The sequence below is a fragment of the Antechinus flavipes genome, chromosome 6, assembly GCF_016432865.1.
Source record: "Antechinus flavipes isolate AdamAnt ecotype Samford, QLD, Australia chromosome 6, AdamAnt_v2, whole genome shotgun sequence".
NCBI classification, from domain to species: domain Eukaryota; kingdom Metazoa; phylum Chordata; class Mammalia; order Dasyuromorphia; family Dasyuridae; genus Antechinus; species Antechinus flavipes.
In genome coordinates, this window is record NC_067403.1 from 85,326,401 (window position 1) to 85,351,308 (window position 24,908).

General features: G+C 31.7%; 1 protein-coding gene across 1 annotated transcript in view; it reads right to left on the bottom strand.

Moving 5' to 3' along the window:
- PDGFC (platelet derived growth factor C) overlaps nucleotides 1–24,908 on the bottom strand; it is a 229,347-nt gene that overhangs the window by 37,131 nt on the left and 167,308 nt on the right. The window contains exon 3 of the mRNA XM_051965808.1: nucleotides 22,534–22,714. Within this exon, the coding sequence (XP_051821768.1) occupies nucleotides 22,534–22,714 (181 nt within the window). The remainder of the gene's footprint in view (nucleotides 1–22,533; nucleotides 22,715–24,908) is intronic.

Below are 24,908 nucleotides of genomic sequence, written 5' to 3' on the forward strand. Positions count from 1 at the left end.
GTTAATCCCAGTTGCTTCAACTGGAACACTCTGAAGGAGAAATAATATCAACAAAGATACAAACAATCCTCATTAATGGTTACTGGGTCATTTCTGACAATACCTAGTTTAGTCATTCAAATATCCAGGGATATTTAAGGATTATGACACATTACTCCTCTTTCTTGAAACCTCAGACATAAATTTGGTCTTAACCAATATTACATGAAAAAATTTTACGGGAAACCCACAAGCAAAACAACATGAAGAGAAGATACAAGAAATATGTGAAAATATGTCCCAGAAAGGGATAGCACAAAACGTGGTTTAGATGCTAAAAATTGAAACATGAGAAAAGTGTATTAAAAAAAAATAAAGGCTTGATCATGCAAATTAGATTCCAGTTAGAAGACAAGATGAACTTTTGGAAAAAAAACTGCAATGAAAAGCAATATATCATTTACTGATCATAATTTAGCTAAGTATTTTGAGAACAATTTAATATAGATATAATAAAAATCTGTGGTTGCTATTTCTACCACATATAACATTCTTATATATAATAGTTTATGCATGAAGATATGGCAGTAAAGGTTAGGTTATTTGGCCAAAGTAATGGAATAAAAATAAAAATAAAAAGTAAATGGAAAAAAGTTAGTAGAAACTAAGACATAGAGTTTATTGCATCTCCTCCACTCCCCTCCACATTATACTCTGCTGAAGAGAAATGGGAAAATATATATTAACACAGAAATTATTTTTTTCAGTGGGGAAAAACCAATCTAAGATCAATTATTTCAAAAGATACTTGCATACATATATATATAGATATAGATATAGATATATGTGTGTACACACATATATATACATATATATGTATATATACACACACACACATATTCCTAAATGAAATGATCTATTATTGCCAAACTAAAATTCGGCTTCCATCTCCTTCTAAAAAAAAATGAACAATGAAGTAAACCTCATATGTAAAGGGCACTATCACAAAATGTTCAGCATCTGAAACAAAGTTCATGTAACCTTTGCATAAGTCAATAGAATTACTGAGTTGGTATCGTATGTTGTAGTATGCCAGATGACAGATGATACATAGAAAACAACAGTCTAAACCAAAAAGTCATGATTAGCCTGCAAACCATTTTTCCCCAGGAATAATCTTAATGGAGAAACAAAGCAAAGCAAAAAATCCATTAGAGAATTAGAGCAACAATGGAATGAGAAGCAATCCAATGGTGCATTAAAAGTACTTAAATTTTCTATTTACAATGGTCAGAATTAAAATAGTTCTCCCCAAAGGTCTAAATTCTGACATTTATTAATAAGACATAATTGTATAAATTTTCAGTTGGCATATAAATATAGAGTAGACAGAACACTAAGCAGTGGAAAGCCTGGAAGGGAAATTCTTCTACAGTTAAAAATATGGGATACTTGGATAACTTTAGTAGTTGCTTTTATTTCTTTTATCAGTGAGAGGATTAAAACACCTTCAAATCATCACTCATCAAATTCCAGATTGAAAAGAAAATATTTGTGTCAGAATACTGCTCAGGATTGCTTCTGAAGTGTCTCTTCCAAAAGATGTGTCATCTACTTTAATACCTCTACTTTCAGGTATTGGAAAGTCAAGTTTTGGCATGAATCGTGTCTCTCTTTAACAATTCAATGGATTTCACATACTCTTTCCCCCTCCCTCATAAAACTCCTAATTACATTTTCCATGATTTCATCTAGGTTATACCAAGTAGAAAACATATTTCTGACAATCTATCAAGGGTTTTTTAAATATGTTTCCAGCTCCCTATTTTTGTGTTTATTAGCTGTTATAAAAAGATGGCTCAGTCTCATCAACAATTAACAAACAGCATCTTTTTTAAAAATTTGGGGACAACCAGAATTTCTTTTGATTTGATGTGCTTCTTTGTGTTCTAAGATGACCACAGCCACAATGAGCCTCAATTGCCTTGCACACATACACAAAAAAGATAGCATAAATTTTCAGCTCCCCTAGCCAGACCTAATTTATTAGCATTTGGAGTAACTGAAATATTCTTTCAAGGTAAGGAGATGACATTTCCTAATCCATCTTTTGAATAGCTATGGGCCACATTAAGAAGAAAGGGAAAGTGCAATACAGTTGTTTCCATTATGGTTCATATCCATCTGCTTTTAAACAATAGAAAGGTTTCCATTAACAAGAGTGAATGGCATAAACAAAGACCTAATACTAGACCCTCAGCCACAGCACAGAATTGTTTCAGGGCCAAGAATTACTCTTTTCCTTACTTCAGTGCTTGCAGTAGTATATAGCAAGCTGCAAAAAAACAACTGTAGTAACTGACCCCACATGATAAGGTTATAGTCCTTATAGGGAACTTTCTTCATGAACTTACTTTTCTCAAATACATGCTGGGACCCAACACTTTGGGAGTTTCATATTAGGATTGTTTTTCAGGTAACATTTTGATATTTCAATATGTTTTCATAATAGTTCACTAATTAATTTCATTTGTAATTCTATGGATTTCATTTTTTTTTGCATTTAAAAACATTTTAATAAGGCTTTATCAGACTACAAAAGGCTGCACATCACTAAAACAAGATTTAGACTAATATTTTATATATTATACTTGCACATTCTATAGGGAAAGAATTCACTAGTATATTTTTTCTGCTTCACTATTTATACTTGCTTTTTAGTTTTGTTTTCATATTTCCTCCCTGTAATTTTAGTCTTTCACAGTCCAATTTGGAAAAGTTCTTTGAAGCTTAATAAACTGCTCATAATTGGGCATGAAGCTGTCAACAATTTAGGCAGCAATGTTTCGATGTCTTTGAAAATTAGTCTGACAAGTGAAATATTGGGATTACCTATTAGATGTTTCTCAAAATTTTGGCTACTTAATTCATAATGAAATTTTTAAGCATGCATTTTTCTCTTATACTGAATATTTCTGGGCAAAAGACCACATTTTTATGTCTTGCTCATGGATCCACAGTCTATAAGCATAAGAAGCTAAGTCTCATAATAGAAGGATGTTGAATCTGGAAGTAGGAGAGACTTAGCTTCTCTCCTACTTCCAGATTCAACATCCTTCTATTATATTATTCTATACTGCTTCACTAATATAAGTGTAAATGAAGACTGAATTATTCTTTCTTAGAGACAGGTACTATGGATGTGAGTTCATTGGCCAAGGAGATTCTTAAACGAGGACACTCCCTCTATTAAGCCAGGTGTACCAATTCATCTTCTTAATATCTTAAGAGTCTTAGATACTTGCCTAGGACAACAGCATCAAATTTAAGTTGAAACAGAGCCCTAGAGGCTGCATATTGATTTAGAAAACCACAAATTAACATTGTATTGCTAACTTTCACTTTTATCTCAGCTACATTTCTTGAGGTATCAAGTTGTAATAGTATATTATAATACTTAGTAATATTTTTCAGTGCAGGATTAAAAATTGTTTCATAGTAGTAGTTGGATGTCTTAGTTAAAAGTATTTTGGTTAATAATAATAATAATAATGTACACGTGCCATTTTCAAAGTATGAAGAAAAATAATTACATTTTAGGAAAATCATTCAAAACATGTTTTAATTTCTTAAATATAATTCAGAAGTCTCTGTGGGACATTACAACATGCACCTGAGGTCAAATTCTGCCTCATCCAGTTATTAGCTGTAAGACCCTAAGCAAATCACTCAATCTCTCAGCCTCAGTTTCTATAACAGTAAAATTATCCAGAGAAAGAACTATGGACACTGAATGTGAATCAGAGCATACTATTTTCACTTTTTGTATGTGAGATTGTTTTCTTATGATTTTTTTTTCCTTTTTGCTCTGATTTTTCTTGTACAACTTGAGAAATATGGAAATATGTTTAAAATGGTGGAAAAGTGATATTTTGTGGAAATACTTCTTTTGGAAATTTATAGTAATCAATTAACATTTATTAAGAGGTAATGCTAAGTCTATTATTATATAAACTATTTAGATAAATAGGCAAAGTCCTTCCAAATTCTTCTTGCAATGCAAATATATGACTAATACCTAAATTAGGGAGAGCAAAAACAGAGAAATAAGACTATAGAGCAATATCCTTAATGAATATTGATCTAAAATATTAAATAAAATGCTAGCAAGGATAATACAGCAAAATCACAAAAATATTGCATTATAGCATGGTAAGATTTATATCAGGAATACAGAACTAGTTCAATATTGTAAAACTTTCAGCATAATTGACCTTTTTAATAACAAGACCAACAAAAACCATATAACTGTCTTAACAGATGTAAATAAAAAGCTTGTTTTTTTAAATAAAATATAATGTTCATTTATGTTAAAAACAATAGGAAACATAAGAATTAATGATGCAGTCCTTAAAGTGATAAGTATCTATGTAAAACGATCAGCAATCATCTCTAAGAGGGATAAGTTAGAACTTTCTCTAATGTGATCAGGGTGAAGTAACAATATCATTATCACCATTGTTATTTAATATTGTGATAGAAATGCAAGCTATAGCATTAGGAGATAAACAGAAACTGAAGGAATTTGAATAATTAATGAGGAAACAAAATGATTGTTCTTTATATATGACATAATAGTATACTCAGAGAATCCTAGAGAATTAATTTAAGAATTAGTTGAAATAATTGACAACCTCATCAAAGTTGCAGGATGTAAAATATACCCACATATGTCATCAGCATATTTATGCATTAGCAACAAAGTCAAGAGCAAGAAAGAAAAATTTCATTTAAAATAATTGTAAACAATATAAAATACTTTGGAGACTACCTGACAAAAGTATTTGAACATAATTATAAAATACTTCACATAAATAAAAAGTTAGATCTAAACAGGTGGAAACACATCAATTGCTCATGGGTAGGCCAAGTCAACATAATAAAAATGATGATCCTATCTAAATTAATTTACCTATTCAGTGTCATATGAATCATATTACCAAAAAATTTTGATGGAGCAAGGAAAAAAATTGTAAAATTTAGTTGAAAGATTACAACATCAAATATCAAAAGAATAATTGAAAAAAAAGGTGAAGAAAGGTGGTCAATAGTACTAAACTGTATTATAAAGATGTAATAATGAAAACAGTCTGCCCAAAGGATTCATGCAACTGTGCATACCCTTTGATCCAGCGACACCTAAATCTGTATCCCAAAGAGCTCAAACAAAAAGAAAAAAAAAACTTATAGGTACAAAAATATTTAGAATAATGATTTTTATGTTGGCAAAGAGTTAGAAATTGAGAGGATACCAAGGATTGTGATGAATACTATTGTGCAATAAGAAATGATCATCAGGATGTCTTCAGAAAAATCTGAGAAGACTTAACATGAACTGATGCAAAGTGAGATAAGCAGAATAGTAGAAAATTGTGTATAGTGACATCAATATAGTACAGTAATCAACTGTGAATGTCTTGGCTATTATCAGCAATACAATGATTCAAAATAATTCTGAAGGACTCATCATGAAAAATGCTATCTACCTCCAGTAAAAGAATTAATGAAGTCTGACTACGATTGAAGCATTTTTTTAAAACTTCATTTTTCTGGGTATTTGTTCTTTTTTTTTTGTCACATTACTAATATGGAAATGTTTTGCATTTATGCATGTTTATTATGCATATTACATTATACTTATTTACACATATATAACATATATATGGCTTCTCAAAGAAGAAGAAGAGGAAGGAAGGAGATAAAGAATTTGGAACTCAAAATTAGGGGAAAAAATCCTGAATGCTAAAAAAAATTTTCCCAAATAGTTGAGAAAAAAAATAGTGGTGAATGTACTAAATTAAGGATTTTGGTATTAACATTGATTTCCACAAGACTGATATATTATAATATTATTTCCAACTTGGCTACTTTTCTTTTGACCTTGGAACTAATGACAGATACCTAATTTTAAAATAATTCAGATTTTCTTAACCTCAACAAGCCAACCCTGCTTCCTGTAAAGATGTTTTAACATGATATTGACTGACAAATAGCACACTAACATATGTCAAAAGAGGGGGAAAATATGATGCCCCCAACCTCAATGTTCCCTGAGCTGCTTTGTTCTCTATACCCTGCATAATTAATAACTACTTGGGGAATCAGTCATGCATTCTTTACTGGCACCTCCGGCATCAAATATCCTGATGGTCCCCTCCCAGAACTAACAACAGGACATGCTACACAAAACAATCTCTGTCTATCTCTGACTTAAGGGAAGATAAGTGGCTTTCTTTCCATCCAAATAACATAAATTATGGTGAACAGAATTCCTATAGTTTTATAATACTAATAATGAAAATGATAATGCCACTATAACTACTATTAATATTGTAATAGAAATGCTAGCTATAACAATGAGAGAAAAAAGAAATGGAAGAAATTTGAATAGACAATGAGGAAACCAAATTATTGCTCTTTGTATATGATATAATGATACACTTAGAGATTCCTAGAAAATTAATTTAAAAACAGTTGAAATATTTGAAAACCTCATCAAAGTGGCAGGATATACATTACACTCACATACATAATCAGTATTTCTATACATTATTATTTTTTAATTGCATTTTAATTCATAAAACCAAAATATGCTTCCAAAAATAAGAATAGGAAATAAAAATGAATTAAAAAAACCATTCAGGATTTTAATGTTTCCTATTTTATAACTGAAAGTATGAAAAAAAAACCCCTAAGAAATCATCATCTTAAAAATCAAGCAAAATCTTAAAGCAAAAAATTTGAAAATTCTTAAAAGAAAATGTTATTTTTCAATCAAGATATAAGGTTATTTCCTTCAGATTTCTGATCTGTTCCATATTCCTGATAAAAGAGATATAAGAGTCTTAGATGTGCATTCTATTCCTTATTTTTTACTGGATTTAAGATTCTACTTTTTAAACTAAAATAAATTAATACATTCATTAGGAGGAAAATATCCAAAAGTCATGCACATATTCTAAAAAAAATTAAGATTCTTTTAAACTATAACTTTCAACATTTCTGAAGTAAATTGTATAATTACGGGTTACTACATTGAAATAAAAACTTTTAAAATATTATCACTTTCCAGAAATAGTCAATATCAATCAATCTAATTAGGTAAATATTAGAGAGTAAAATATGCTAAAAATACTAAAAATCAAGTTTTGATTTTGAAGAAAAAAAGGGTTAGAATTAACTAAGCATTTGCCATCTGGGGAAGGGGGTGAAGGAAGGGAGGGGAACTGTCAGAACAGAAGTGAGTGCAAGGGATAATGTAAAAAAAAAAGTTACCCAGGCATGGGTTCTGTCAATAAAAAGTTATATAAAAAAATTAACTAAGCATCTTTAAAACTATGAAATATTTTTCTGTTAAAAATCTACTGTCAATTTCTATTTATAATTGCTTAAAAATAAATTAAATACATTTAATGTTATCTTCCAATAGTATTAAGCACAAGATCAATCATGCTTCTTTCCATAACTTTTAAATATGTTTTACATAACAACTTCAAAAATGTTGCTTAGGCTACAGTGAAACATTTATAATCTATTATAGATCCCTCCCCCCCCGAATTAAACAGAAATGTTGTATCCTGTGTTCTCACTGTGTGTGGGCTCCAAACAGAAACAAGCTTGAACTGCTTTATTTCAGGTTTGCTTCACATCTCCCCAAACAATCTCTCACTGCTAATCTACCAGACTTTTTTTTTTTTTTTAGAGTATGAAAGGAAGAAAAAATCAAAGGCATTAACTTTTCAGGAAAAATCATAACACTAGGACAGATAGATTTAATATAATTTTTTATTATTTATAATTACTAAAGAGATTGTACAAAATGGAAATTTCATTTTAGCACATCTCTGCCTGAAATACAACTGAAATTTTTGTTTTATGTATCCAAAATTGTGGTTTTCATAGATAAAACACAAATGACACAACTTATATAACTTTTGTAGAGTTGGCTTAATAGTGCAATAAAATATTGCATAATATAATGCATAAAATAATGAAATGCAAATAAATGACTTTATTTAAATGTTTCCCCCCCCCCAAAGCCATAGGAATGAGAAAAATCAGTACATTTGGTATAGCAATTTAGGAAGTCTTCTATGGCATAAGATAACTGTGACCAAAAAAGCTGGAAGGAATCCATAGATTAATGATTTTACAATCCCTTAAAATAAGAGGGTAATAATATACATATATTTACAAAAAAGAATACATATTTTGTGACTATTTAAAATTTTGAAATACCTTTTAAGCTAGCATTGATTTTGTTTCTTGTAGGATGAACTTTTATATTTTTTTTCATTGTTTCTCTAACCCTTAGCATATATGGTTCTTGAATTTAATATTAATACTAATAAAATTTTTGATGATGATTATAGGTACTAGTTATTTGGCATTTTTCAATTATGTGAAAAAGTAGTTTTCACATTTTTCTAAAAAGATTTTGAGTTCCAACTATAATGTTCTTGGTTTTCCTCCCTCTTCCTCATCCCCATACCCCAAAAAGGCAAGCTATCAGATAAAGGTTATACGTGTACAATCATGGAAACATATTTCAACATTAGTCATGTATGAGAGAACAAAAAGAATAAAAGGGGAAAGCCACAAAAAAAATTAAAAGAATATGCTTCAAGCTGTATATGGATTCTGAATACAGTTATTCAGAATCCATATATCTTTCTCATGATGTGGATAGCATTTTCTATCATGAGTCTTTCAGTACTGTCTTGGATTATTGTATTGCTGGAAAAGTTAAGTCTTAATTGTTCATTGTACAGTGTTACTCTTACTGTGTGTGTATGATATTCTGTTGTTTCTGCTTACTTTATTCAGTATCAATTCATGTATACTTAGATAATCTTAGAGAATCAATCAATAAACTTCTTGAATAATTAACAACTTTAGCAAAGTTGTAGGATATGAAATATACACATAAATCATGACTATTTCTATATATTAACAACAAAGCTAAGCAGCAAGAAATAGAAAATTTGCATTTAAAATAACTGTAAATAATAATGACACTGAAAAGAATTTGGGGAGTCTATTTGGCAAGACAAATGCAGGAACTATATGAAGACAATTATAAAAAAACTTTTCATACAAATAAAGTCATCTCTAAACAATGGGAAAAATATGAACTGCTTAAGGGCATGTTGAGTTAATATAATAAAAATGACAATTTGACTATTAATTTTCTTATTCAGTGTCAAAACAAATAAACTACAAAAATCTATTTGCTAGACCTAGAGAAATTAAGAGCAAAATTCATTTGGATAAACAAAAGTTCAAGATTATCAAGGAAATGAATGAAAAAAAAAATATATATATATATATATACAAAGGAAAGCAAGCTAGCCACAGTGTTTCAGCTGAAAGAAACACTGCTCTAAAAATATAGTCAAGCTTTTTAAATTGCATGTCCAATTCATTGATCTGTTCTTATTCTAGTTTATGCTTATAAACATTTAGAGATATAAAATTTCCACTAAGTATTGTTTGGCTGCATCTCATTAGTTTTGGTATATTGTCTCATTATTGTCATTCTCTTTAATGAATTTTTTTTTATGATTTCTTATTTAACACACTCATTCTTTAAGATTAGATTACTTAGTTTCTAATTAATTTTTAATCTGCCTTTCCATGGTTTTTTATTATACATGATTTTTACTGCATTATGACCTGCCTTTTTTGCATTTGTTTATGAGATTTCTAATGCACTAAGACAGGGCCAATTTTGTGTAATTTCCTGTATCACTGAGAAAAAAAAAGTATATTCCTTTCTATACCCATTCAATTTTTTACAGAGATCTATTATAGCTAATTTCTCCCTATTTTTTTCTAAAATTTTATTTACATTATTTACTTCTTTCTTGTTTATTTTGTGACTAGATTTACATAGTTATGAGAGGGGGAGGCTCAGGTCCCTCTACATTAGTATAGTTTTGTTATCTATTTCTTCCTGTTAGTCACATAACTTCTCCAATACATATTTTTTTTAGTATTGATATTACTTCATTGTTCATGTTACCTTTCAGCAAATATAATTTCCTTCCTTTTCTCTTTTAAATAGAACTTTTTTTTTTTTGCTTTGTTTTGGTCTTGTCTGAATATAAGGATTGCTAGCACTGCTTTCATTTTTTTTTAACATCAGCTGAAACACTGTATTTTGCTCTATCTAGCTTTTTACTTTTTACTCTGTATGTGTCTCTCTGCTTCAAATGTGTTTCTTGTAAATAACATATTCTAGGATTCTGACTTTAATACTCTCTGCTATTCATTTCCATTTTATGGGAGAGTTCATCCCATTCACATTCACAGTTAAGATTACTAACTTTATTTCCCTTCATATTATTTTTTTCTCATTTATACATTTCTTTTTCTTCTCACCCTGGCACTCCTCACCAGTGTTTTGCTTCTGACTACCACTTTACTCAATCTGCCCTAACTTCTATGAGGCCCACTTCTTTCCTTTTTCCTTTCCCCTCCTATTTCCTTATACAGTAAGAGATTTCTTTACCCAACTGAATGTGTATGTTATTCCCTCTTTGAGCCAAATCCAATGAAATTAAAGTTCACACAATACTCCTTCCCTTCCTTCTTTGCTTCTACTGGAATTAGTCTTTTATGTCCTTTCAAGGAGTATAATTTATCCTACTCTGCCTCTCCTTTTCTCTTCTCCCAGTACAATTTTTGCCCCTTAATTATTTTTGTCATTATATCATAGTCAATTTATACTTATTCCATCTAAGTTATATTCTTCTTATTTCCTTAATAAATAGCTCTTGACAATTACAAACATAATCTTTCCATGAATGTATACAGCTTAACATCATCTTTCCATGAATGCATACAGCTTAATCTTATTGGATACTATGGTTTAATTTTTTTCCCTTTCCTTGATTTCCTACATGTGCTTTTTTTGAGGCTTATAGTAGAAGATCAAATTTGTGGTTCAATTCTGGTCTTTTTGATAGCAAAGTTTGAAAAGTCCCCTATTTTATTAAATATCTATCTTTTCCCCTGGAAGATTATGCTCAGTTTTTCTGAATAGCTGGTTTTTGGCTGTAATCCTTGCTCTTTTGCCTTTCAGAATATCATTTTCCAAGTTCTCCAATCCTATAATGTAGAAATTGCTAAACTCCATGTAATCCTGACTGTGTCTCTTTAATACTTGTATTGTTTCTTTCTGTCTGCTTGCAGTATTTTATACCTGACAAAATGTTCCAGAATTTGGCTATAATAGTCTCTGATTTTTATTATGGGGCCTCTTTTATCAGATGATGAGTGTATTCTTTCAATAATTATTTTGCCTTCTGATTCTAGGAGATCATGGCAGTTTTCCTTGATAATTCCTTGAAAGATACTATCCAAGCTTAAAGGTAGTATCATAATTATTGTATTTTCATTTTCTTCAATTTTTTTTTCATTCTTTTGGTTTCATTTCACTGATTTTTTGATGTCTCATAACATCATTAGCTTCTACTTTTCCAATTCTAATTTTTAAGAAATTATTTTTTAAGTGAGCTTTTGTATTTCCTTTTCCATGTGTCCAAATCTACATTTAAAAGAGTAGTTTTCTTCAGTGGATTTTTTTTTTTGCCCATTTGGCCAATTATATTTTTGAGGAGCTGTGTTCTTCAATTATTTTTTGTGCTTCTTTTTCCAAACTCTTGACTTTTTTTCATAATTCATATATTTTCTCAATTTTTCTTCTAATTCTCCTACTTGGTTTTTAAAATCCTTTTTGAGCTTTTCCAAGATAACTTTTTGGACTTGAGATCAATACATATCTTCCTTTAAGGTTTTGCATATAGACATCTTGACATTATTGCCCCCTCCTTAGTTTGGGTTTTGATCTTTCCTTTCACCACAGTAGTTTCTATGGTCAAGGGTCTTTTTTTTTGCTGAATGTTTAAAGTTGATCTCTGATCCTTGGATACAGATCACTGTCCCAAGCTTTTTGTTCTCAGGTCCAGGGTTTTGGCCATTGTCTTTCTGTGTTGAGGTCTCAGGTACTAGGTGCTTGATGTGGGATGGCTTAATCATGGCAACTATTATCTGGATTTTGGCACTTGCAATTTCCCCTCCATGGTGGGGATAGAGGCCTCACATCTGGCTTTTTGTGTCACTGGCCTGCTGACCCAGACTGAGAGGCCTTAGTTGCTTATCTATGCTATGTCTAAGAGCCCCTGGTTCTCTTGCCTGGATACCTCCTGTAGTCTTCATTCCCCTTTTACTCTAGTAAGACTCACTTTTCCTGGAGTCCTTCTAAATTTCTTGGGCTGGAAAATTCTTTTATTCTGCCTTTTTGTGGATTATGCCACTACACAATAATTTTAGAGCTTTAATTTTACATCATTTTAAAGAAAAACTTGGAAAAACTCAATTCTGCCATCTTGATTCTGTCTCTCTATGTAATGTTTTAAGGTTTGCAAATAGCTTTACAAATATTACCTCATTTTAAATTCTTAACAACCCAGAGTGATAGGAACTATTATTATATCCATTTTATAGTTGAAGAAACTGAGGCAGAAAGAAGTTACATAATGGCCAGGATCACCCAGAAAGTAAATGTGTAAGGCAGGATTCAGGTCTTCATGACTCTAGTAATGGCAATTTATATATAATATGTAGTAAGAATTTAATAAATTCTTGATGAATTTAATTGGCCTATTAATCCTCATTTAGATGTCATTGTGTCCTTTAATAAAATTAGTATGTAGTTTAAACCAGATTTAATTTAATCATGGCACAATATCCTAATGAAGGATTTAAGAACATAATGTGGAACTGGATTACAGCATTTATAGGAAATCATGGACTTTAACAGTACAAATGGGGGGAAGGGTTACAATCTGTGTTGGGGGAGGTACAATCTACATTGATGAATTATAGGCCCTTAGAGTTAATGAAATAACACTCAAATATATGTGGCAATAATGGAGTTTTGCTATTAACTTATTTAAACCAGACTATTATCAGATGATAATATTATTTGTCCTCTAAAAAGTGTGTTTTTGTAGTATGTTCATTTCAGATGTGTAACCTTAAAGGTAGAAAGTATAAGGAAATTCTTTCCTCGTCCTTAAATAAAAAAGCAGAAATGTATTCTAATTTGTTGCTTTTATTATCTAAAAATCCAAGGTTTTTTTTTTTTTTTTAATTATTCCTTATTTCCCTTGGATAATGTGTTGTAGAATCTCAAAACTCATACTCCCCACTGGATTGCTTTCAAAATGTTAATGTCTTGATTTAGGAGAACACATTTTTAGTATCTAGCACTTATAAGCAATACTGGCAAAATAATTGATTACTGACCGCACTTTATCTTTTTTAAAAAGTTGCAATTGAATTTAAACATATTAACTATAACAACATCAATTTAGAAAAGATTTTGGAATAAATTAAATTTGTTTTATATTCCTGAACATGGCAGTTAGAAGCAGCAAACTGGTGTGGTGGACATGGTATTGGGTGAAAAGTAAAAAAGACTTGAATACAAAACCTTTGGCACATAATTACCATGTGAACCTTGTAAATCATTTGATTACCTAAGTCAATGTATCTCCATCTGTGAAGTAGGATAACAACAATACTTACTTCACAGAATTGTTGTGAGGAATAAAATTAAATGTAAAGCACCTTGCGAATTTTAAACAACTATATGCATGCCATTTATTATTGTTAGCAATACACTTTTATTACTAAAGTAGTTTAACAGCATCAACCCTAACTTCAATGTTGTAATATGAGATACTTTTGAGAAAATACTATGTGAAAAGATATTATTTTAAGAGGGAAAAAAGTTATTAAAAAAAACTAATTTAACTAAAACATACTTACTTTTGACTTCTAAAATCTGAAACTTTGTTCTTAGAGATTATTCAGCTTCTTAGAATAGGGAAGAAAGAGTAATAATTGATTTAAAATATATGTGTGTGTGTGTGTGTGTGTGTGTGTGTGTGTGTGTGGCCTTACAAACTAACAAAAGAATTGGATCATGAGAACTCTGGGGTGAATATCATCTTGACAGGCACAAAGTAATCAACATTCATTGGTAGTGAAGGCCTACTACATTGAGGCACTGTGCTGGGGATTCAAATACAAAAAATAAAAATAATACAGGCCCTCAAAAGGCTTATATTATATTGGTAGCCACATCATGCAAATATATTATAGTATAAAAAAAGATGTGGTAGCAAAGAAGACCTTTTGAGAGTCAATTTAACAACTTCTACATGGTTTAATAGAACCTAGCACTCCAGGAAATAATTATTACTATATCAGCAATCTAAAAGATTACCTCAAGGAGTTTAGTAATTTTTTATATGAACCCCTACTGGTATGCTTCATACTGTTTATTAGCCATTAACTCAATTAACTTTTAGCAAAGGCATTTGTGTAAGTGGATAGGTAGGTGTGTCAGTAAGTAAAAACAGTACAAATCCCAATGGGAGGTGAAAGGCACCTCAATACACACAAGTTTCTTAGAATGAGCTCAAACTTAACAGATAATAGAGGTAAGGCATATGCATAGAAAGTCCATGTAACCATCACAATTATTGAATACTTGGAAGGTCTTTTCTCTTTTTGTGGAATCTTTATAAGGTTAAGATGTGACATTAATGATTAATAGATCCATTGAGTTATTAAAATAATGGAAAAGAAATTCACTTGGCTAATCTAATAGTCACTAGCTAATGAGCTGGCTTCTCCTTTAACTTAGCTGATGAAGTGGTCAACGTTTGATCTGTAATCTCTCCAGTCCATGTGATGCTTAAAAAGTAACTGGTTGTTTGGTCATCTCTCAAATCCTTTGACTACTGCTATTAGCTCTAGTGATGCTATCAGTCAAGAGAGGTGCTTCTGATGAGACTTTAGGGTTTCCTGAAACCTCCTAATTACCTATGCAGTATGAAGAGGGAGAAACTCTGTCCTCATACCAACTGAATTCTTCTGAGAGAGTTTGACTGTAGCTCTTCTAGTACCAGATTGTTCTACTACTATATTGTATGATTCTGAATTAGCTGGTTATTCTATTCCTAAATATAGAGATACAACTTATTCTTTTGTCAAATTATAAAATATTTCTCCTGTCACATCATCTATTTTTTATCCAATCCTCTTGATTAAAGATTTATTTACTTCTTATTTATATTCTTTACAGATTGATTTAATCTAGCCATTTGGGGTGTTTTGTGGTTATATTCTTGAAGGTATATCCATGTAGAGAATGAAACACTATTCTTCAACTGTCCAAACAGTTAAATATTTGCTATCTCTAGAAAGCAGAGTGGAATGCTTTTGAAAAAAGTCTACTGAACCTAATTTTGGATAATTCTCTAGTAAGATGAGACAAGGGAGAGGTACAATTTAAAAACTTCCCTTTGCCAATAGAAGAGTCGACATAACATTATTCATCAGTGTACTCATAAGTCAGCATTGTCCCAGAAGGATACAAGATTTCCATAGTTGCTGGCTAGAAAACTGTATTTAATTCCAAATACTGTATATTATGATGGAAGTTAAACATCATTTTACAAAGTTCTAATACATTACTTCCTCTCTTGTTGTTGTTTTTTAAAGCTTTCTTCAATCCCAAACAATTAAGAAAAAAAGTTCTCATCTCTGTCCCTACAGAACTTTAAGAACAAGTAGACCTTTCCCCCACAAGGATTATGGGGGAAAGTCAAGTGAGCCCATCATATTCAGATGAAAAATCAGACTTTTCTGGGTGAAAATTCTTTCTTGATTCTCTTTGGAATTTAAGGATTTCACAATAAAAATCCAGATACAAATCTTCTATTAGGCCATATAATGTACCTTACATTTTCTAAAAGAATTTCTGCCAATGCATTTGGGCAATCCAGATGAATTCCTAACTCATTCTTATGGAAAAGCAGGTTGACTTAAAAAAATAAACTCAAAAAGTCCCAAAGAAGTATGGGGCTTCCAAAATAGGATTGGTATTAATTACTTAAGTTTTTAAGCTGTCAGGAAATATTTTTCCTATGGATCATGGTTCAGAAATATTACAGTTAAATTGTCTGGACACATATCACATTAAGGAAAGCAGTTGAGATCTGAATAAAAGGAAAAATATGGAAGAAAAGAGTTTAAATAATATACTCTAAGTGAACTACAAGGAAATAGTATTTTAGGGATACAAAAGTCCATACTTATCATAGCTTCCATATTTGTAAGGTTAGGGTAATACAAGGAATATTTATGTATGTGTTAAATACGTAGAAAAATAAAGGGCAAATAGAAAAGGAATAACAGTTTCTGGTTACTTGAAATTCTCTTATCTCTTTGTAGAAAACTCATGAATTTACCCTTATATAATTCCTTAATGGGCTCCAAGGACTGATACCTTTATAGATTTCATAATTGGTACTTCCCTTTTCTTCAGAATTATGAATTCAAAAGTTTCTGTCATCTTAAATTGATTGTTTTTCCATATTCTTTGAAATTGGCACTACCATTCCAATGACTTCTGCTAAATATTCAGTTGCCAAGGTAAGAAATGAATTCCATAGTTTTGGAAAAACTATCCTCTTTCCTTTTCCCAGTACCCAAGCAAGAATGCAGGAGAATGTAGCAACAATAGTGGAATTGCCCATGCTAGCACTGGATGACCCATATAAGGTGAATAGAAGGAGGACTATGGTCTTGACAAAAGTAAGAAAGTTCAAACAAGGCTATACTTTGGGGGCATTATCATGTTTTCTATTTTGTACATGTTGAGTTTGAGAACTGTATATAACATCTAGTTGGAAATGTCCAATAGGCTGTTTGAGATGAAGCTAAGGATAATGATTAGGGTTGGATAGCTACAGAGACTATATGTAATTAAACCAATAGAAGCTGATGAGTGAGAAAATGTACAGAGAGTAGTGGGCACAGAGCAGGTAAGACAAGTTTACCTTTCCATTCTATACTGACTGGTAGGATTCCATAGGAAACAGAATTAGAAATTCAATTATATTGATGGGCATATTATGCCCCTTTCTAAGTGGACTAGTGCATTTTTCATACATTTATTTGGAAAGGGGAGCAAGACAATTAAGGTTAAGTGACTTGCTCAAGGTCACACAGCTAATAAGTGTCAAATATCGGAGGCCATATTTGAATTCAGATCCTCCTGACTTCAAAGCCAATTGATTTCACTATGCCAGCTAGTTTTTCTCTAGTGCATTTAATGATGCAGAAATAAGGTCTTAATAGTTTCTTATTTGTGAAACCACACCAAGGCAGTGCAAGATCATGCATGACATTTATGTGCATTTTTCTCATGGGGAGAGTTTTTAAGTAAAGCATTTTGGTAACTAAAATGCTACAGTTTTACTTGAGATAATTCCCTCTATATATTTAATCCATTTTACAAGGGAAGTGCTTTGAACACAAATTTCATTTTAAACCATGCACAAAAAAAGACTTTTTTTTACTATCAACTCTATGAGAACATTTTTAATAGTATCAATAATACATAGCACTAAAATCCAATCAAACTACAAAGTAAACAAAATAAAAACAATACAAACTAAAGATGTCTTCTTTTTATTATATTGTTGTTATTATTATAATTGTAAAAATGAACTTAGCATTCACAAATGCATGGTAAGGCTTGTTTAATCCTGTTGGAATTAAATTGATGAATCCACTACTTTTGAGACAATATGTTTGTCATGTCAATTCCCCATAAACAGCACAAATACATATACAGAGCTTACAGTACAAAGAGATACGTGACAAGTAATAAATTGTCATAAGTCCATTCAAAGACCATACCTCTAACATCTCCACACTAAAACTGTTGTCCTTATATCTTTCATGAAAAGGAAAGGATTCATTATTCAAACTTCAGAGCAGATTTGAAATGGATAAAACTTTTGCCTTAGGCAACTGTGTATTCTCCTATACTTGATGTGGACTTGATTTACAGATTAGTGAAATGCAAAAATTATGTCTGGAGGGTAAAATGTGGCAAAAAGAAATGTGTCAATTTTTCAAAGGTTACTGATGACATAGAGGTATAGTTCTTTGTAATTTATGCTCACTCCTTAAATTCTGCCTTTTTGAGAGAATAAAGAACACATTGTGTACTTCTGTGAAAATGCAGTATAGCAAAACAAAACAAAACAAAAATCCTCTGGTCTGGAATTTCAAGTTACTAGGTCTGTACTTTAGATACATCACTAACTTAGCTCTATGACTTTGGACAATTCAGGTAAGCTGAGTATCTTCCCACAAAAAGGACATGAAGTACTTTTCAGTTTTAATATTCAAGAAGTAAAAGATAAGTAAACATTTGGACCATTAATCCAATGGTCCAAATTCGATTTGAACCATTATTAAAATATATGTGAAGGTATTGCGGGGATAGGTGCATTGAGAAAAAGAACTTGTTACAGACACAAGCCAAACTGTCATCAGGGATCAGCAGTATCTTAAGGTCCTTTGAAAAATCAAAGAAATTAATTTAAAATAGGTTTAAATGTGAACTGAATGAATTTTTCTAAAAGACAATTTATTAAAGGTAAAAATCACTCAATCATTTTTGATCAGGCAATTTAGGGGCTCTTCAAGCTTATTATAAATTTCAATACATCCTTGTTTCTAAGAAGGCCCTTCTCAGGATGTCAGTACTATCCTAAAAATGCTAATTCATACAATGGAATGTCAACCCAGATTCTTACTCATTTTACTCAAGGAACCACCAAAAGATAAAAATTTTACATGGATGTCCCTTATTTCTCTATTACTTCAATCAACCTGTGATCTTAACAGATGTGGATATTCTTACTATCGGACACTTACAAGTTGTGTGAGCATGGACTGTTGACAAGTCACTTAACCCCATTTGCCTCAATTTCCTTATTTATAAAACAAGCTAGAAAAAAATGGTAAACCAGTCCAGTATCTTTGCCAAGAAAGTTCCAAATGGAGTCATGAAGAGTTGAATGAAAACAACAACAATAATTTCTGACTTCGAAACCAATGTTCTTCCCATTGTACTACACAGGCTGGAAAATGGTTTGACTCTCATGGACGGAATAACAGAATTCCATTTATGTGATCTGGTCTGCTCTGTTCCTACTATTTAACTCTAGTCCAACAACTTGTCACTTTGTAATACATGCTCCAGATACATACATTAATAAGGCAAATCATAAACTGGTCTTTAACTGAGTGTCTTGGCTGAACAATAAGCCCCAATTAATACCAATTTGGTATTATATATAGATAGATAATTTAAAAATGCCAACTTTCTTTCTCTAAAATTCTATTCCTTATCTCAAATATATGCTACTTTTATACTATAAACAGAAGTAAACAAAATGTGCCACAAACACTCTGAATAATGCACAGAAATACATTTACTAGCTTTTTACAATATCACTATGAAGTGTAAATTTGAGGCCTCTATCTAAAGCCCTACTCTGCTTCCTCATGAGCATAGGTTCTCTGAGTTCATACAAGAAGAAGGTCCTACAAGAGAAAAAGTCCTAACATGTAATATCATCAAAAGATTAAGTGCCTTCCATCAAAAAACCAGCAAGCAATAAGATCAGAGGGGCTTATCATCAGAAAATGGGCTACAATATTGTTCATTTCCTTTCCTTCCCATCTCTCATTACCAGCACATAGTTATGGAGTTATAGTAGTAGACGGAATTTAATGTGGTAGATTTATGTGCTCACTGATGAAGTCACTGATCCTCAAGAGAAACAGGTAAATTTGAGATTCTTTTTTAGGCATAACAGACCTATCTGAAACTTTACCGGTCAATGATTTGATCCATATGGATACCACCAATTAAAAACATAACTTTTTCATTATTTAATGGATGGATTCATAAAATTTATGGAGTCAAAAATTTGTATCCTCCTACAGCTAACCCAATGATGAGCTTTTTAAAATGTTGATGAGTCAGTGCTTGATGTGAAGCAATACTGGCTCTCTACTCATGCTTTTCTACCTGTTAGAAGTTTTTCTCTGTTCACATAAGAAAATGTTTTCATTAAATCTGAAAGGGAGTATGGCATATAGTGAAGAGAGGTAAAGGCATCAGAGCCAGAAAGCTCTCCACTCCAGCTCTACCCTTAACAAATACTGTGTTACTAGGTTGGAGTTACACATTTTCCCAGTGCCTCAGGTAATTTTCTGTATCTATAAATAACAGATGAATTTCTACTTTAGTGGAGGGAATCCTGCATGGAAAGTTTTCTGCATTAATTAAATAAAAAATTCAAAATTCCACCTTCACCTTCTGCAAAAATAATCATTCAGCCTACCCAATGAAGTACTTTGCCATTTTTTATTGTGGCTGAATTCTTAGCCAACAGCTAAAATTCATCCACTTGCCCATCATCTAAAACTCATCACAGAACAAACATTCCATGATCAATGCATGAGTTTACATAAGTTTTAAACATGATGACAGGAAGTAGGATGGATTAAAAATTCCAGCTGAGAAATGCCCAATTACCATGAATGCTATTCTTCATTAAATTGTATTGCATATTGAAGTCCAAAGACTTCAAAAATAGAAAAATGATAGTCATTGGATCGATGATGGTGTTGGCATAAGGAATTACTTGAAGTGAGGAAACTTCCTCTATTAATGCTAGTTGGCAACCTTCTCTGCAACAAATAATTATAGAGAGTTCCCTAGAGCAGGTAAGTTTGTCAAATTCCAATAGCAACAAGGGTCTGCTAATCCATATGGAAGAATCCTGCAGGCTACACGTTAACTTGTTTTTAAAATGTGATGTTATCCAGGCTTTATTTATTTGCTTGTTTATTCATTTTTGTTATATATTTATCCACTACTTTTTAATCTGGTTTGGGTTTATACCAAATGGCAAACCAAGATAAAGTGACTTGCTCTGGGTCACCTAGATACAGTATGTATCTTCTCAGTACTTGAACTTGAATCTTTCCATTTCTTAAGCTAGCTGTCAATTCATTCTTGGAACAATAAAGAACAAAAAGTGCTGAAACACACACACACACACACACACACACACACACACCCATACACACATACACACACGCGCGTGCGAGCATACTCACACACACCCCTAAAATGGCCACAAGCCTGAAATTAATTCAAATCACTTGTTTGGAGATTTTAGACTTTTAAGATGTAGCTGGATTTAAGTGAGTTACCCCATTTGTAAATTACCCATTTTGTAAATCAATCAAATCAGATGTCTTCTCTTAGTTTTATTTTCTCATTTGAAAAATAATAATAACACTACTCCCATTACCTAACCCAGGTTGCTGCTGTGGCAAAATAATCTGTAAATTGTAAAGTACACAAGGATGATAAAGTAGTTGTGGTGAAATGGACACAGAACAATGAATTTGAAGTCAGAAGACCTGGACTGCAATTCTGCTCCAGCCTTTAGCTGTTCCCTAAATTTTGGCAAGTTGGTCATCATTCCACCCTTGGAAAGATAGATAATAATATCAGCATTAACCCACCCCACAAAATCAGAGTGAATAAAGTGGTTCACAAAATTGTTGTTGTTCTTTGTCCTTTGTTCTCAAAAGCACCATGATCAGGGAGAGGATGCCATGACACGCAACTGAATTGGACTGAAATGAGGAAAGGCTGGGCAAGGTCACCTGCCTCACTTCCTCCCCTCATTCCCTGAGAGTGTCTGAGTTCAGTGGCCAAATGTAGATGAAGAGAACTGAAGATGACCTTAGATGAAATGGCAGACCTTGGCCTGTTCTCAGTTTAATTGAGGCCACATCCATTCAGTGATTAATCAGGATAGGTAGCAATTAAGGCAAAGAATCTCCTTTTTCACCTAGTCTCCCCCCACAAAAAAATCCAAATAACTAAATTAAATAATGAATCTGGGAGGGGAAGAACCTCAAGGTTTTTGGTTCAAACTGAAATGACTGCTAATTACATTCAATCTTAGTCAATCAGGACCCAAACAGATTTTGGATATTTTCACAAAATATAAAGTACTGTAGAAGTGTGAGGTTTTTTTGCTAGTAAACTTACAAAGTAAATGTGCAATTATTCTCAATTTTCCTCTGTTTAAATTCTGGTTTTACCTATGCTACTTCTTACCAATTCTGAAAGGTCATGTTTTTATCAGATAGATAGTAGAGTTCCTTGGCTTTCAATATTCGTTTTCATATTCAATTTTATTTCATTTTGGGTCAGAATTCTCTCACTCCCACTCCCAATGTAAATTCTTTTCAAATGGTAATAAAAATAATTTTTTGTTGCAACAATAATTTATGTATTAATGTTCCAACATGTTTAAGTTTATCCAGGATATCCCATTTCAAGTTATCCACAATAACCACAATGACATTTATGAAGTACAAAAAACAGGAACTAAATTAAAAATGCTGTTTTTTTTTTTTGTTTGTTTGTTTTTGTTTTTGCGGGGGGGGGGGAATCTCAACCAACCTTATCCTCTGCCTTTTGCCACAATAAATATGTTCTGAAATTGCATTACTTACTGGTGTAAGAAGGGTATAATGGATGCAGAACCCTGGTTCAGAAGGAAAGTATTCATCAGAGACAAATCTTATTCTGATTTGATTTCCTTTGGAGATCTGTTTCCCTGGTACAGCACTGGAGCCACACCAACGCCCTAAAATAGTCCCATCACTGGGCTCCTCAATTTCTACAAAGTCATACCTATAAAAAAAACAGAAGAAAGAAAGAAAATTGGTATAGGTGTGTGCTACATGACTTAATTAATTCACATCTTTGGATGTTAAAAACTTGGTTGCCAAAACTTACTTAATATTATATATTCCAAAAAAGGAAACATTGAAGATGGGTTTACGAGGGAGGGAAAAATATCAGTCTTTTTCTCTTAACTTTTTGAGGTTGGCTGCTTAGATGGACCAAATTTAATAGATGTGTGCCAAGTATCTACTTGGCTCTCTTATAGAATACTGTAAGAACTCAGCCTATCCTTATTTCTTGTATATTTTCCCTTATTTTCTATGTAAGCATCTAATGCTGATAATCTGACCCCAATATGCCATTCCAATCTTAAATCCTACTGTGTCTGTAAAACATATGTTTTGTTGAAATCAGGCAATGTTTCCTGAAATAGCATGATGCTGTCCTCTACTATCCATCAGTGAAAGAACCATTCCTCTGATCTGAACCATACATTTTTGTCATTATCCATCCAAAATCCTATTTATTCATCCTTTGAGATCCAGGTTAAATTTTCCCATCCATTGTGACCTTCACCTTGCTTGAAATCTAACTGTACTTAGTTTCTATGCTTGCTCATTTGACAGTTAAATACCACTTAATATAAATCATTAGAGTCCCTTGTGTTTACAAATTATATATATATATATATATGTATATATATATATATATATATATACACACACCTATGTGTATGCAGAAATATAAACTTGTACACACAAACAACCCTAGTTAATCAGAAGAGTATTAACGCTAGAATAGACATTAAAGATCATATAATTCAACCACTCACTTTACAGATGATAAAGTTGAGCAACAATCAATCAATAAATAAACAATCTACTATGTATCAGGTATTGTGCTAAACACTAGATTGATGACTTGTCCAAGGTAAAAAAAAAAAAAAGTAAAATAAATCAATAGAAAGTCTTTTATTAAGCACCAGGCACTGTGCTAGATGCTAGCTAAACATACAGAGATAAAAATCAATGTCTCTTCCCCCAAGAAACTTAACTTTTTTTATGCATCGATGGGGGGGGGAGGGGATAAATTGCCTGTGTAAAATATGCACAAAATAAAAGAGAATAAAGAGTGAGCAAGAAGAGATGAAATGATAGAAATGAGAAGAGATTACTTTTTTCCCCTAGGAATTTCACTATGACAAAGGACAGATGTAAGATGATAGTTTAAGGGGATGACAGGTCAAAAAGTGTTTAAGCTTTTCTTTTATTATTTTAGGGTATAAAGCTAGTCATTTTCTACAATCACTAGAGATAAGCCATCAAATAGGAATAAATTAGAATTTAGTTGAAGGAGGGAAGAATATGGAGGCATTTTTCTAGAAGAGACAGAAGACAAGAGTACATATAGCAGGTGGATCTTGTTAACTAGAAAGGTTAACTTCATCAGAGATGGGAAAAGTAGAGGAGAATAAAGAATTATATCAAAAAAGAAGAAGAAGAAGAAGAAGAAGAAGAAGAAGAGAAGAAGAAGAAGAAGAGAGAAGAAGAAGAAGAAGAAGAAGAAGAAGAAGAAGAAGAAGAAGAAGAAGAAGAAGAAGAAGAGAAGAAGAAGAAGAAGAAGAAGAAGAAGAAGAAGAAGAAGAAGAAGAAGAAGAAGAAGAAGAAGAAGAGAAGAAGAAGAAGAAGAAGAAGAAGAAGAAGAAGAAGAAGAAGAAGAAGAAGAAGAAGAAGAAGAAAGAAGAAGAAGAAGAAAAAGAAGAAGAAGAAGAAGAAGAAGAAGAGCCTGATTCAAACCTAGGTACTCTGGATGCTAAATTCAGGGTCCTATTCAATAAAGCAATTTACAATGCAATCTCCACAAGGTCAGTTTTATACTTTTCAATATCTATAATAGAATAAGAGAATCTAGCACAGTACTTTTCTGTCAGCAAGTACTGCATAAAATGCCTGTTGTTGGGGAACAGAGAAAATACTGGTTAATATAGCTTTGAGTTAATTCCAATTTCAAGTAGTTATACATATAATTATAAAATAATACTTATATATATATAGGTAACAAAATATTCCATATTTGCAAAATAATTCATAGTTTCTACAGATAAGGAATCCAGAGGTATAAACAAATGAAAAATGAATTAATTATATTATATAATAAATTTCACTGAAATTGAAGCCAACTATTATAATTATTTCAAGAA